Source organism: Silurus aristotelis (genome assembly GCF_946808225.1).
Source record: "Silurus aristotelis genome assembly, chromosome: 25".
Classification (NCBI taxonomy): Eukaryota; Metazoa; Chordata; class Actinopteri; order Siluriformes; family Siluridae; genus Silurus; species Silurus aristotelis.
Genome location: NC_139598.1, coordinates 7217160 through 7233869, shown reverse-complemented (window position 1 = coordinate 7233869; position 16710 = coordinate 7217160). Strand labels below are relative to the sequence as shown.

Genomic DNA, 16710 nt, shown 5'->3' with positions numbered 1-16710 from the left:
GCATATTCGATTTGGCATGTTTTTACGCTGGATGCCCTTCCTAACGCAACCCTCCCCATTTATCCGGGCACTAAGAGTGGCTGGGGTTAGTTCCCTGACCAGGGATCGAACCCGGGCCGCAGCGGTGAGAGCGCCGCATCCTAACCACCAGGGGACCCACATACGGCTGGAAAAAAAGTCGTGTTTCATAAATACTTTTGTCCATCTTTGAGAGATTTTGACGGGGGTTTTTTTTACATAAAAAAAAAAAGCACTCTAGTCTCTACACTGAGCCATATATGGTGGCTGATACAGTCATTTCAAACAAAGTGAAATATTAGCACATGACCATCATAATTGTCTGATTTTTTTATAGAGGATACATTCATCCATATATTTCATGCACCATCATAATCATCAGAAAAGTGTGCTTATAAAATCATGATAAATACAGAAGGGCAACTTGAGCTTATGAGTTTTGTTTATTACTTTCAACAATATTATTTGTAAACATTACAAATCAGCACCTTGTACAATCAGAGGCAGAGGAAAAACAGAGTGGTCACAAACCCTCAGGGAAAGAAAGAAAAAAAAAAAAAAAAAAAAAAAAAAAAAAACGACCAAAAGACAACATCTCAGGAGGAAAACATGCTGGTGAGGAGCTATCGAAAGTCGCACTGAGAAACCCATTGAAAATTTTACTTGGCAGATCACGACAAAGGTTTTAATAAATTACAGAAAAGCCAAAGCTGCTTACGGAGTCTGTGAATATAAATAGGGACAGTTTAAGATCTTCACATGTAGGTGATTTGAGTCTGATCTTATTGCTGGGGTTTTATCACAACTCCTCATATCCATATGAACTGGATTTCAAGGGTCATCCAACACATTCTAGCAGGAAACTTTCCAAACTTATGGTGGTGTATTTAAGTACCATTTATTTATACAGAACCGTGTGTCTTTTATTCTGCTATCGCAAGAAACACGATTATCATGCATCTATTATTGTACTGTTACATTATTAATTACCTTCAATTATATAATCCAGGAGGTCTCTGATCTTTTGTAGCTAGAGGCAGTGAAGCTATTATTTAAAAAGGTATAGATCGCTTTAATCCTCAATTAGGTCCAAATTGATAATATTTATACGACTAACTTTTGTCCCCCACCTTGTTTTTGTTTAAAAGTGTTCGAACAGGCGAATAAAAGCATCATAATAAATATAAGGTGTAGGTCATCATTTCCAACACTAGCAAAAATATTTAATAGAAAATCCCTCATCAGCACCTGTATGCAAGTACATTTTTACTACATCTCATATTAGGCAGTAGATTAAGGATTCTAATAACTTCATGGCTCACTGAAATTTATAATCTAGTACTTTACCAAAGCGATATTGAAATTTTCCCTCACATCTATAGCTATAAAGCACACAGGGAAAGATCTCTTACACTGCCTTAGCATTCAGCCACTGCAGCCTAGAAATGTGGTCTGGGAAACAGAAAAATAAACTAGTTTCGAAGAAAGATGATCGATATTTCGGTCTTAAATAATCAATGATTCAACAGTATAATAAATCATTAATCAGAGCAGCTCTTTTCAACCAGAAAAAAAAAAAAGTTACACTGAATTTTAGAAGGTTGTTACAACTGACTCCTGACTGTGATCATTTACAAACAGGGGAAAGAAACGCTGTTAGAACATACTGGATGACCCAAAAACAACAGGAAGACCTTATTAACTGTCCAAATGTTTCCTTCCTACAGTGATGGTCTGGCAATAAAGACGCTTAAACGTATGGAGATTTCTAAAAAAAAAAACAAACAAAAAAAACGAACATAGCAAAAGTTCCCTGATTCTGATTTCTACGCCATTGGAAATCTTTGTTCATGCATACAACAAACTCAATACACAAATCACCAACATTTTAGGACACCTAAACAATTCAGTGTAATTTCAAGGCACCGCAAGTTAGATACTGGATTTATCCAAGGTTTTTTTTTTTTGTCCTTTTTTTTTTTTCTTTAAATACTTATTCATTATTTTACACAACCTGGATGCGTTGGCACTCCAGAAACTACGATACCTCTGTACGATGCTTGCGATGATGGACAAGCAGAGAAAGTGACTTTGGTTTTCATATCGGATCAAAAACACCTCAACTTGATAAACTGTTGTAGCATAGTGAGACTCCGGTTTATCAGGCAGGGCTGATTTATACTGATTCATCAAGATGCATGTATGTGCAGAGGGGATTTATGGGCAAGGTGAAAATGCTGAAAACTCGTGTGAATCTGCTGTTCTGACTGGTTGTGTCAAGGACATGTGTCTGGCTAGCTTTAAAACAAAAACCAAATCCAGAAACAAAAGCAGAGCAGCTCTTTGTGAAAGCTTATTGGTTAGAAGCTCTGAGAGGAATACTGATTCAAATTACAAGAACATAATGCACTGTTCTCATACACTAGTAATGACTCATTATGTGGCTCCACAACATTAGTTGTAAATAGAAAGAATTAAATGTTAAGCATGTTGCATGCAGGCATTAAACAGCCACCTTCTTTTACTGGAAAAAATCAACTTCAGGGAACTAAATCCATTTCATATCAGGCAGCATTACGCAACCCTGACACTGAATATATCCTACAACACGGTGTCCGCGGGGGTTGGTGGTAAGGTGGGGGGGACTTTGCTACACTAAAATCCAACAATTTCTTCTTTTTAGTTATTTAAACATGCACCTTTATCCCCGAGTGCATGCAGTAATAGACCGTTTTGCAATACCAGTATAAATCAGCCCATGTACCGATCTGGTGCCTAATAAACTGGTGCTGAACCTGTGATTTGCTGTCAGTTTGGTCCAAAGGTTGAAAGACATTGACTGCTTGGGGGGGGGGGGGGGGGGGGGGGTTAAAAACATTTCAGAACACTGGAAAACATACAGCCCATTAGACAGTGATGGATCTCTACTAAACTTGAAGCTGTAAACAAGTGAATATTCAAGTTACTGTCAAAAAGTGAATTCCCAGAGTAACGCCTGTTGGTCAGAAAAATAATGAGAAAAGACTGAAGTGTAAAAAAAAACTACTAGCCTACTACAAGTAGGCTGATCACCTTGTCCTATAAAAAAAAAAAAATAATAAAAAAATAAAACAGTATTGAAACGGCATGTGGAGAGAAAATTCCTGAAGAGTGTAAGGCATTTGTTCCAGAGGTAGACGGATTCATGGAATTTCCATTTCACGTTCGATGCCCACGTACTTGAGGGCGTCAGCTTGACTATATCTACACAGAAGAAAAATACAAATAATGAAAAAATGATTGATATAATATATATAATGCATAAGAATTTATTTTACAGAATGTTTTGCTTATGCTGTGTGGTGAGATTCCATTAGCAGGTTAAATGTTATTATAAATGGCTTGGATGGATAAGAGAGAACCAACAAATGTGCAGAGAAAATGGTTCAGTGGTTAGTTACAAAAATAAAATAAAATAAATAAAGGATGCATATAAGCATTTCTCTTTCATACTGTGTCAGCAGGATTGCTACGCCTAATTCTAATAATAGTGTTAAGGAGGTGTGCATTCGGTATATGCAGGCAATGCAGCTCCAGTATCATTTTATCGACCTGCTAGAAACTAGAACTAGAAACACTTATTTGTAACATGCACACAACTTCCTGAGTGATCACAGAAATTGTGATTATAATTATAAAAGTGTCAATGATGGATGATGGGTACATGCCTAAGAAGCTAGAAAAGAGAAAGTCAAAGATGACTGATAAGTATTTTTGGTCATCTTTGACTACTTACCTGTAGTCAAAGAAAAGCTCCTCCCCAGTTTGTATGGCTCTCTTGGCAAAAATCCCTATTCGGTGATCCCCATTAACCATCATAACTAAAAAGGAGGAAATCAAGAACAATGATCCTAAAATAAACTGCAGTTCCCTTTTTTAAAAAACAGTCAAAAAAATATTAGTTTCTTTCTTTGATTTTGCAAGTATACAGGATTGTGCAAACTACAGAGCAGCACTTTTCCCCAATGAACAAACACATACACAAACCCCAGAAATCAAAACATACTACATTGGCTGACATTTTGTGGGAAAAATATTTTAAATAAAAATATTTAGTGTAATCAGAATGCAATGTTTTAGGTGCGTTACCTTTTGCATAGCAGTTGGGGTTGACAGAGTGATTTGCAAACCTGATCTTGTTGCCTTTCCTCGTCGCATCGACAACAAAATCTGCCAAAAAAACCCAACGGGTGTGTTAAACAAATAATGAACAAGAGCACAAACTTGCAACACGAGTACAAAGAAATCAGCTCACCATTATTAAGGTTGAACAAGAAACTACACATGTATTTGTCATAGACCTTTCCTCTGCGGTCAGCCTCATCCTGCGAGATGATCTAAAGGAAACAGAAATACTTAACCTTTTGAAAGGTTTGCTTGTATAGAACGCTGTCAGGACCAAATCAAACTTTACAGCATTATAGAAATCAGGTCTGTTAGAGAACCTTATCCAGAAGCTGAGTTATGGGATTAGAGTGAATTAGGAAAGAAAGCATCGTTGATGGCTTACTAGAGTAGAGCTTGCTTTTGGAAGCACTCACCTCTCCACAGTACTCTGAAATGAACTCATTCTTCTGAACAGGCTCTTTGATGAAGATGCCCCATCCTGCCACATCAGATGGTGCCAACAGTAGGTGCTGAACCGAAAAAGGAGCGAATCAGTTTTCACGATTCAGAAACACATATATGAAATGAAGTTCTTGGCATTCTGGGGTTATCGAGGTTGTAAAAAGTGCAAGTATGTATTCATTTATTATTGTTATTTATTTAAGATATCTTTGTACCTTCTTGGCTCCTCTCTGAATGCTGCAGTTCTTGCATGAAACATTTTTGCTATCCCAGTGATCAGCAGCTCCGCAGGTAAGACAGAGGTCGGGGTCGCACTCGCGCACAGCCAGGTAGCACGGACACTGCTTTGTGTTACACTGAGCCTTGCAGCGGCAGCCCGGAAAACGATTCTGGCCTGCGCAAAGCACAAAGTTCATGTCTGAAAAACGATTTTGAACAGGATATTTTGAGAACTAAATCTACACTGGTATAGCTGACCGCAGCAACAATATTTAGTAGTCCAGTATGTGTGAAAATATGCTACACGGTGCTGAAAACGAGGAGGGATGTTTGCGAAAGCAAAAAGACAAGTCTGCTTTTGTAAAATTTAAGCAGTCTCCCCAAACAAATCATTGTAGGCATGTGAGCAAGTTGTTTTAAAGTGTGTAATGGTGACATCTTAAATACAAAAAAGAAACTCTGTAAATAAACACAAATATACCTAAATTATAACTAAATTGAACTTTAAAAGCCTTGATGTGCGTCAATACTCACACTCTGAGCTGCACTGGCAGAATTTCTCACAGAAGTTTTGAGCAGTGACACATGGGCAGGAGCTGTCACACGGTTGCCTCGGGTGGTCACATGGCTGATAGTTGTAGACGTGATTGGAGGAACCATCTGTATAATCGAATATAACAATACATCATTAATGTTGCAGGTAACCCCTTCTTGACACCTTGCTTGCTTGTAATTAATCAGTATTGACTGACTGATACTAGACTGGTTAAACAGGAACTGCAACATGCATGGTATTTATAATTACGCTACAGTGACTCAGTGATTAAACCATGTATCAAGTGGAGGCTGTGTGAAGAAAACCTAGTGAATAAGACATGGCATCTGTTTGTCTCAGTGAAGCTGGTATGACTTTACACTTCAAATCTATTTGCCCAATACTGAATCACTTGTAATGTACCACTATTATAATATAATAATAATATAATACACACAGTTCTCTATTAATGCAAACTATCAACTCAAATTCTCAAAAGATCCATCGGAACAGTAAACAATACAAACCTTTCTTTAGTTGAATTTTTCGACAGTGCGTCGCCCACAACCTGTAACAAGAGACAGAAATATGTTACTTTCAGTTGAAAGACTACGGGTGAACTAAAATAAAGTAAGAATCCTCTCCGGAGCATGCCTGTGTTTTCTCTTCTTTTTTCTTGGAGGCGTGTCTTCATCTTCAGTAGGCGCACGTGCAATGATGCTGGATTCCTTTACTCTGAATTCATATACCTAGCAAATAATAAATTAATAAAAGGTTTGTGTAATACTTTAAAATAAAGAAAACCCTCAAATTACACACCTGTCTGCAGGTCTTAGAGCCAATGAGGCGAGCGATGGCGCAAAAGTTGTCATAGTAAGTGCCTATGAGTACACGGAAAAGGGAGGCCTCCGCTCCAGTCCAGTCTACGTTCTCAGGGGGATCGGGGATCTTCAGTTTTACTGGAGTCTGGCAGCGTGAATTCCCCTCTACAAAACGGACCAGTAATTATTAGTTAAAAAAACAAACAAAAAAATAATAAATAAATCATGAAATAGATTTTATTGTCATTTTACTCTGATGTTAGAAGCAGAGTATATTGCCTTCTTCCCATACCGGAAGAGCTAGTAGTCTCGTCCTTCTTGTCCTCATCGTCTTTATCATTGCTGTCGTTGGTGTCTGTCCCTCCTTCTCGGTCGCTGTCTGTGTCTTTAGTCTCCGTGTTCACGGTTGGTGTGCTTGGCCTGCTGTTGCTGTTGCTATTGCTGTTGGCAAGTCTGCCTCTGCGTCTGACTGCCGAACGTTTCAACGGGGTTTTAGCTCGCTCTGCCACCACACCAGCTGCATATTCCTTCACCATGCCGTCCTAACGTGCATTTCAGTTTTTGTTCAGAATATTTCAATGGCCAGAAATAGAAAAATGGAGACAGTTCATATATACGGTTTCCAGTATATTGTTATTTTGTCCAATGTTTTTTTTTTACCCCCCTAACGTAATGTTGAATTTGAGCTGATATAAAAATGTCTTTTTAGATAGAGGTTAATAAAATAGTATGATCTCAAACAAAGAGGCAGAACTATTACTGAAATATGAATTTATTTTCTCAATATTTGTCCATCTTAAATAAATTAATCTGTATCGAGGGACAGACTTTTATAACAATATTTTTTCTATGAAATGAAAACTGTTATAATGGTCCCTAGTTACAAAAAATACATATAGTATAATACTTAATATGTAATTTATTAAAACATCTGCAAGTGTGTAAATTATACTTCAACTAGTAAGAAACATAAATCATGCATAAAGACATAACTGCAGTGATACCCAACAAAAAAAAAAATCCTTACCTGAACCAGGTACATGTAGCAATCAAGCCCACACGGCTTGCTGTCCACCAGATTCTCCAGGTTCTTGCGCTTGTATGTGTTTGGAGTTGCATGAAAGGCTGTAAGGAGAAGCGGGTACCTTTACATCACTACATTCTTCAGACTCTCATTGAGACGGTGTGTGGGAGTTGAGACTCACGGTGAAGGAAGCAGTCATATTTGAAGCAGCGTCTACAGAAGAGCGTATGGAAGGAGTGCAGGCTCTGCTCTCTCTGAACTGATTTGGCGTTTGGGCCATCAATGTTGGGCGTGCACTCTGGAGGAAGCGTACCTGGGAGCTGCTGCTCAGTCAGCTCCTTATACCTATGTGCAGTTTATAGAGTCAAACTTTACTATTTGTCTTTATGTGCGTTATAAATTCACCTCTTCATATCATGCTTACATGTGGGGCAAAACACCTTAAGGATACAGGACATTAAAATCTTCTATATAAACCATGTGAAATCTCAGAGATTAACCATCTGGTCTGATTCAATCAGATTGTGCCAAGTATTCAGTGTTCTCGAGATTAGTTTTGCCAGGTACACAAAGTATGCAAAATGGGTACTGCCTAGACCAGTTTTAAAAACCCAGCCTTAAAAATCCTTACATGCTTTAAGCACTAACTGGCTTTCAGATTGTTAGAAATGTAAAATAGTAAAATGTACAATCATTTTAAACTATTGGGTATGTGACCATACCAACCAAAATAAATCAGTAATCAAACAGGTCAGGATAATTTCAAAATAAAGGATATATAACCACAGAAAGATTTAGTTAAACTGATCACTACACTCTCTCCCTCATATCTTACCATTATGTAAATTTAAGCAACTTAATATAAAGCAACAAATATAAGCAACTTACTATCTTTAATATGATGCCCAATAATAGGCAGCTTACGGTTGAACCAAATATTGAACGTCTTTACACTGAATGATTTTTGCTGCATAACAAAACTAGACATGTATGCAGTGCTTTTTTCTTCATGACTTACTTTTCTTTGAGCTCTTCTGGAGATCCTTTATCAGGAAACATGGAGGAGATGGCATCAAAGATTTTCTCGGATGGAAACTTTTTTGGAAAGTCACTGCTTAGACCTATAACAGCAATAACACTAGGCCTTACATTTGGGCACATCTGACAAATTAGGAAGTAAAAACAGCCCAATAAACTGTAAAATAAATACAAATAAATAAAAAAACCACCACTGACCACTACCACCATAAAAAATTTAAAATTCAGTTTGTTTAGGAACAGAAAGTCATTATTTAACATTTGTCATATTGGCGTTCAAATTAGAACTAGAGCCATTACTACAACCTTGCACTTAATCACTGTCACGTCTGAAAAATATGCAGTATATATTTGCTGTAGCTTTTCTCTACATGCGGAAATTGAATTAACAGATGTAACACACGTGTCACTGATCTCCACCAATATCTGTCTGGTCTCTGTATGCTTGTGTGTTTTTTGTGTGGGGGTGCGTGTGTGTGTGTCCCCTTACTCTCAGAGTTAAGAAGATGGTCCTTGCGAGAATCTTCAGCAATGTCTTTTGCATCGCAGTTGTCTAGTTTGTAATCGTGCTGATCCTCTTCATCGTCATCATCATCTTCTTTGTCACTATACTGATTAAGAGCGTTCACCAACTCCACAAAAATCTCATCATTTATAAAGCCACATTCTGCAAAAATAAATAAATTATATAAATAGTTACAAAAATAAAAACCTGAATTAAATTTTTTGTTTTAAGTAGAGTTACTGCAATGTTACAGTAATATCACAAAACAGAAAAGCAGCTCTGGCAATAGTTTCGGCTGCCAGGTAAATCATTGTTTGTAAATAATGCATTTACTGTAATAATATAGCTCTTGTTACTATAGAAACAAATATTTCATAGAAACCTGAATGCTGGAAATGTCCTTAACAATAAATGTAACAACAAACTAATTTTTTTTTTTACAAAAGTTTAGTGACCGTATACCAGAGTAACAGAAAAAGGCACTGATCTTTAGTGAATATGCTTTATCTTAAATAAATATATAAAAACAACTTTGGCGAAACTTCCATTGTATTCAATATATATCAGTTGCTATGCACGTTAGCTAAACCTCATTTGTATACCAATAGAGATGGCCGGAGATTCTTTTTTAGGCCCGTTCAAAATTAATCATACCCTATTCCCAATCTCAAAAAAAACGTGCACATGGTTTCACACTCCAGTTACTACAATCAACTTGGGTCTAATCAATTAAGGCCTAATTATGTTAAACGGTAACACTTGCTCTGTAAAGTATAATTTAGGGGGCAAAGCTTTAATTATTTTCAGTCAGTCACCATGGCCAAGAAGAAAGAACTTAGTCATGATCTTCGTACACGTGTTGTCAATGCCCATAGTGAAGGCAAAGGCTACAAGACCATTTCGAAAGAACTGGATGTCCCTGTATCAATCCTACAGAGTATCTTCAAGAAGTTCAAGATGTTCAACACTGCCAAAAACCTGGATGGGCGTGGCAGAAAACGCAAAGTATCCTCTAGAGTCGCTAGAAAGATCTGCCGCAATGCAAAGGTCTTGCGAGGTGGTCTCCATGGACATCGACACAGAAAGACACCACTTCTTACCCAGAGACAACGGGATGTGCTCCTGGCCTTTGCGAGGAGTCACCTAGATAGAGATCCGAACTTCTGTTCATCCATCCTCTAGTCAGATGAGACTAAACTGGAGCTCTTTGGACATATGGATGGTGCATATGTTTGGCGTAAGAAAGGACAAGCCTTTAATCCCAAGAATACCATTCCAACAGTCAAGCATGGCGGTGGTCACATCATGCTATGGGGTTGCTTCTCTGCCAGTGGTACGGGTAACCTTGTTAAGATAGATGGTATCATGAAAAAGAAGGACTATCTCAAGATTCTTAAAAGAAAAAAGCTGGTGGGGTCAGCACACAAGCTCAACCTGCCAGAGAATTGGACCTGAATTGGACCCGAAGCATACGGCGCGAGTTGTCAAGCAATGGTTCGGGGACAAAAACGTTTTGGGGTGGCCATGTCAGAGTGCTGACCTAAGCCCAATTGAGAATTTGTTGAGAGAGTTGAAGATCCGGGTCAATGCTAGGATCTCCAACAACTGATGGCTTTCGCGAAGGAAGAGTGAGCAAAACAGTCCGCAAAACAGACCTGTAGAAAACTTGTGGAGACGTACAAGAAGCGTTTGCAGGCCGTCATTAAGAACAAAGGCTCTATTGCTTATTGAAACATTGTAATATAAAGGGTAGAAATAATTCTGAACATGGTGAGTTTTGAACATTTGTCAATAAAAATGCATAAAATGTTATATTCCTTGAAGTATGTTATTCTTAGAGTTGCTTGTCACATATTAGATATTTGAAAGTATTATAAAACTCATTCATCACAGAAGACAACTCAAACACTAAAAATACCAAGAGCATGAATAATTTTGAGCATAACTATTTTATTTTATATATATATGAAAATAGAACCAATAAGTTAAAATGCTGCAGACAGACACAAATAAGAATAAGCAGGCAATAGTGGGCGTTTCTGAATGTTTCCTGGCGGTGTTACAGTACAGACAAAATTGCTTGACTTGACATGAAAAATGCTGCATGGAGGATTTTAGAGCCTTGACACAAACCTCTATCTCCATGAACCTTGCCATCGTAATTTTTAATAAGCTCTTCAATAAAAGTGCCGTCCTGGTCCAGAATCTCATCTCCCATATAAGGTATGTTGTGCAAAACTGTTTCATCTTCAACCTACAATAAAGAGCCTTGATTAGGTCACAGAAGGTTCACAATAAATATAGTCTCTGCTGATTAGGTACTTTACCATAAAGTTTTGTTGGAGTGGTGACCAGGAATACATGACAGGTACAGAAGCTACAGCATTCAGGGTTTTAAGAGGAATGACTTGTCTGGAGAACTCTGCAAAGCCACTATCTACTGTGCACTGAAAAACAAGAGTCATGTACAGTTTTTAAATGCAGTTTTTATGGCTATATTATTTGCTAAAAGAGAAGCAGAACGCTAACCTCTCGTGTTCCACGTAATGAGCTCACGGGTGTCATGATGTGCACTGGCTGAATCCGACGCAGTTTCCACTCCTGATTGAGAATGTCGGTGCGCTCTAGAATTTTCTGTCTGTTGGAATTGAACATGCTCTGTAGAAATAGATAAAATGCATTATCGTTATTGTCATCAAACACCAGCCATGAATATAGAATAACTTGTATTGCTTTAACTTCATGATGAATAAAAAAAAGCATTTTTAAGGGTTCCGGATGTGCCTTTTCAGGTATTTTAACTATAAGTTTTGTCATATTTACTACACTATTTGCTTACTTTACTGCTACACATAAGCTCTGGCAGTTTAACAGCCATGTTCAGCAGATGGTAGGCGGGGGGATATCACAGAACACAAAGTGTCAGACCCCGACTGACCCCAAAATAGACTCTGGGGGGTTCTTATGCATTTCAGCAAAATAAAAAGCAAGTAAAATCCAACCCAACCTCCCTAAAGGAAATATGTTTCCAAAAGATGCATTTCTTTGTATACTTTCCAGCTATTATAGTTTATAAAAGTATTTCTATGTTTAGACTCCTACCTTAACCTCATCTGCTCTTCGAAAACGCTTTAGCTGGCGTAAGCGCATGTACTCGGACTTCACTCTTCTCCTCCAGCACACTGGGCCTTTCTCCGATTTCTTCCCAGTCAAGCCCATGGTTTCCCTGCAGAAACACCAGCATCGGTTTTAGAGAGAAATGAAACAAAAAAAATCTCTGTGCAAGAGCAAGCTGTTCGTGTCTGACCAAACATACGGGAAGAGTTCCATCTCAGCGCAGGCAAGACGTGCAAGACGCCGAGTAAGTGAGAAGTAACGCAAATTAATTCACAAGTACAACATTATGGGCGAGTTCATCTTGCTTAATCACCTCACACTGACATCTGCAGCAGCGTACGTAAGGAGCAACTGTTCTGTCTGCCATGTTTTCTTTCTGTTTTTGCATCTTTAATGAAACCCTTAACTGGTGAAATGATTTACAGGATTTACGTTTCCCAGAAAAAAAAAAAAAAAAAAAGGATGGCAGATTTTTTTTCCTTTATTATTCACTCAAAGTGGCAGCTTAAAAGAAATCTAAAGGCAGCAAATAACAGAGTCACTGTTGTGGTTTTCGGAAAATGGTTATGCATTTGTACACCAATGCATTTTTTCCCCCTTTTTAAAACCAAGCCTGTTAACTTGCTGCGTTTCTCCGTTCAATTCTCTTTTTATAGCATTTGTCTTCTTCAACAGTAACTTATCTGTTTTCAAATTTGATTTAATGCGGCCTTACAATGTTCAAATGCTCGTTTTTAATGTTGGTATATTTAATGTATGCATATATCATTAAATTATGATACAAAATTTTATTGATTATATATTTTAGATGTTTATGCTTTCACAAATGAACAAAATATCTATTTTTTGTTTTATTTTAAAAAATATATTGTATTTTATATAGGCATTTTTAAGAATGGTTGTCCACCTGCCATCTGCAAAATACAATCCAAATGTTGATTTAAAAATTGCACCTTTCATACTCAAATGATATTTGTTAGGGTTTTTTTTTTTTTTTTTACAGAAAAACACAACCAAGCAAGAGTGAATTTGTTCAAAAAAGAGAAATCCCCCATCCCCTTCTCAACAAGCAGCCACTAAAAGCTTTAAAATAGCAAAATAAAAAATAGATAAACCCTATAAAAACTGTTAAACCCTATAGACAGTTAAACTCTAAATACTATTGCATTTTTTTTTTAATACAACCTTTTACATAAATACCATGAATTAGACTTTTTTTATCCGATTAATCGATTATCAAAAGAATTATTAGTTGCCGCCGTAATATAATGACCAATACATCAAACTCTCTGTAAGAAGAGGTTTATCATAAAGGAGTCTCTAGCACCAGCTATTTACAACACTTTTTTGTAAACAAGTTCAAATGTACTTGTACATAAAGTGGCTGTTTTCTAATTTTTTTGCATGTTTGTCACACTTTAATGTTTCAGATCATCAAAGAAAATTAGTAAAAGATAATACAAGTGAACACAACATGCAGTTTTTAAATGAAGGTTTAAATGATCCAAAACAACATGGCCCTGTGTAAAAAAAAAAAGTTTTTGGCCCCTAAACCTAATAACTGGTTGGGCCACCCTTAGCAGCAAGTGCAATCAAGCGTTTGCGATAACTTGCAAGGAGTCTATTACAGCACTGTGGAGGAATTTTGATCACTCATCTATGCAGAATTGTTGTAATTCAGCCACATTGGAGGGTTTTTTGAGCATAAACCGCCATTTTAAGGTCATGCCACAGCATCTCAATAGAAATCAGGTCAGGCCTTTGACTAGGCCACTAAAAAAACTTTTTTTTTTTCTCCAGCCATTTAGAGGTGGACTTGCTGGAGTGTTTTGGGTCACTGTCCTGCTGCAGAACTCAAGTTCGCCTCAGATCGAGCTTACAAACAGATGGCCAGACGTTCTCCTTCAGGATTTTTTGGTAAACAGCAGAATTCATGGTTCCATTTAATCACAGCAAGTCTTCCAGGTTCTGAAGCAGTGAACAGCCCCAGAACATCACACTACCACCACCATGTTTTACTGTTGGTATGTTGTTCTTTTTCTGAAATGCGGTGTTACTTTTACAGATGGGACACACACCTTCCAAAAAGTTAAACTTCTGTCTCGTCAGTCCACAGAGTATTTTCCCAAAAGTCTTGGGGATCATCAAGATGTTTTCTGGCAAAACTGAGACGAGCCTTTATGTTCTTTTTGCTCAGCAGCGGATTTCGTCTTAGAACTCTGCTATGCAGACCATTTTTGCCCAGTCTCTTTCTTATGGTGAAGTCATGAACACGGACCTTAACCGCGGCAAGTGAGGCCTGCGGTTCTTTGGACGTTGTTGCGGGGTCTTTTGTGACCTCTTGGATGAGTCGTTGCTGTGCTCTTGAGGTAATTTTGGTCGTCAAGCCACTCCTGGTAAGGTTCTCCACTGTTCTATGTTTTTACCATTTATGAAGAATGGCTCTCACTGTGGTTCACTGGAGTCCCAAAACTTTAGAAATGGCTTTATAACCTTTTCCAGACTGATAGATCTCAATTAATTTCTCTCTCATTTGTTTCTGAATTTCTTTGGATCTCGGCATGACGTCTAGATTTTGAGGATCTTTTGGTCAACTTGACTTTGTCAGACAGGTCCAATTTAAGAGATTTCTTGATTGCGACCAGGTGTGTCAGTAATCAGGCCTGGGTGTGGATAGAGAAGTTTAACTCCGGTGTAATCAACCACAGTTTTAACAGGGGGGCAAACAATTTTTCACACAGGGCCATGTAGTTTTAGATTTTGTTTTCCCTCAATTATAAAAACCTTCATTTAAAAACTGCATGTTGTGTTTACTTGAGTTACCTTTTACTAATGTTTCAATTAGTTTGATGATCTGAAACATTAAAATGTGAAACATGCAGAAAAAAAGAAATCAGGAGAAATAGTGCTCTCATTTATAGTAAAAACTCATTTCGCAAATGTTAAATGTTTTCCTTTAACAGCACACCTCATCATGCTTTATTCCTTAGTTGAGCACATAATGCATCATGTTTAAATCGTTCCCTCCAGATCACTTTATCTTCATCGTTTGATACCAAAACTGAAAACGATTCTTTCATTCTCTCGAGTTATATTTTAGTACACTTCATTTCAGCAAATTCCGTTTGTTTTAGGTGATGAATTCAAGACCACGGGACTGTAAATGCTTTCATGTGGACCTGGTTTGCCTTTAACTATGTAGATTTGTTCTGACTGACTTCACATTATAACACATCATTCATTCTACTTTGCAGAAAAACTAAATTAACATGCATTTAGGTGCACAGAGAAATCAATGGTATTGCCCTGGGATGCCCCAAACGAAGGAATTTTTTTATTTATTTACAAATTTAAAATGTAAAAAATTGTAATATGGTGTACTAAAATTTTTGGGGGGTTTTACCCTCATAATTGGCTTAATGCTTTTAGACAGATACAATTACAAGTGCTATCAGTGGCAAACTAGGAGCCAGATGGCTGTTTGCTGAAACAAAAACCACATCCAAAGGCTTTGGGGAACATCACCATGGTAAATCTTTCAACATAATGAAATAAGACTGGTACTCTGAACTCCAGGAACACTTCAAGGGCAAAAAGACAAATGTCAAGCTGTAGATGTATGGTGCAATTGTGTGTCAGGGGGGTATGAAATTTAGTTTTATAGATACATGACCTGAGAGGATGGAGACACAGATCATGGCATTAAGAGGTCAACAAAGCAACGAGCAAGCGAAAATGAAAGAAACACGTTAATAAAGAGAGAGATTTCAACTTGTATTTCCTGTACGAGTTTCTTCCTCCTTCTCCCACACCATAAAACTGCCTTAACTCACATGTTAGACATACAAAGTGCTGTTTGATGACCTCTGGGTGCCTGATGATCTGGAATCTGACTTCTTACTTCAACCTCAGATTATTAAGAAGTTACTGAAACGTTGAAGACAAGCTTTTATTATGGAGATTATTCTTTTTTTTAGTAGCTGACTAGCCTGGAACTACTTCAGTTACCTAAGATTTAGCTCCTACCTCGGGAACAACACGGCGCTGAATGGGTTTGTCATACCTTCAGAAGTCCAGTCCACATGAACCACTCGGATAATTCAGTGTTCCTTCTGTGAACGGAGCCGTCGCGTGAAGATTAGCGGTTAGCTAAGCTAAGCTAACTCGGCTAACTAAGCAGTGAGGAGAGAGGGAGAGAGGGGGGGGTCGCTTCACCTCCAATACCGGCAAGCTCGCTAAACAAAGACGACAAAGCTCCTTTCGGGCCGGTTTTGCTTTTCAAGCTTTTCGCGTTTCGAGCTCTTTTACAATCAAGTCAACAAAACGAAATAAAAAAAATTAATAGAAATGTAAGAAAAAACCGAGCCGTGCTTCCAAAATGCTCAATATTTCCGTTGCTCGAACTATTCAAACCCGCTTTCTCTCCGCTCTCTCTAACCCCGCCCACTTCGGGGCGCTGCAGAAACAACGAGCGCCAAAACGAACGGACCAATCACAACGCTCCACATTCAAGCTTCTCAATATCAAGCGTTCCGATAAGTCTGATCCCGCTTCTGGCGTGTCCAATCAGACACTGTTCTGCGTGAGGGGCCCGGAATAGGGGACATGTGGAGAAGTTCTCCTTTGTTCTTTTTTTTTAAATATATTTTTTTGAAACAATTTTTTTTGGTGTAGAAATAAACGGACCGGTACGACCTTGATTATTTCTTCTGTAATCACCAATCCTAAAATATTTCGCCTGTCAATTGCTTGGAAAGCGTTTTATCGTTATACATGACACAATTATTTTTTTTTCATTGTGAAAATTATATAATACGCCGCAGTG

General features: G+C 37.8%; 1 protein-coding gene across 2 annotated transcripts; it reads right to left on the bottom strand.

Annotated features, from left to right (window-relative positions):
• Positions 1-442: 442 nt before the first annotated feature.
• On the bottom strand, positions 443-16398 carry ezh2 (enhancer of zeste 2 polycomb repressive complex 2 subunit). 2 transcript variants are annotated; one of them, XM_083529926.1, is made up of 20 exons: positions 15912-16398; positions 11871-11994; positions 11298-11426; positions 11096-11215; positions 10902-11022; positions 8754-8930; positions 8244-8346; positions 7407-7570; positions 7229-7326; positions 6494-6743; positions 6200-6366; positions 6035-6129; positions 5908-5948; positions 5380-5505; positions 4842-5020; positions 4599-4694; positions 4313-4394; positions 4147-4227; positions 3794-3878; positions 443-3261 (listed from the first exon to the last, which is right to left on the bottom strand). In XM_083529926.1, the coding sequence occupies exons 1-20, from the start codon at positions 15944-15946 to the stop codon at positions 3201-3203; spliced, it is 2334 nt and encodes a 777-aa protein (XP_083386052.1). In that variant the 5' UTR covers positions 15947-16398; the 3' UTR covers positions 443-3200. The 2 variants fall into 2 exon arrangements, with proteins under 2 accessions (XP_083386052.1, XP_083386053.1); XM_083529927.1 differs by having other exon boundaries at positions 15949-16397.
• Positions 16399-16710: the final 312 nt, after the last annotated feature.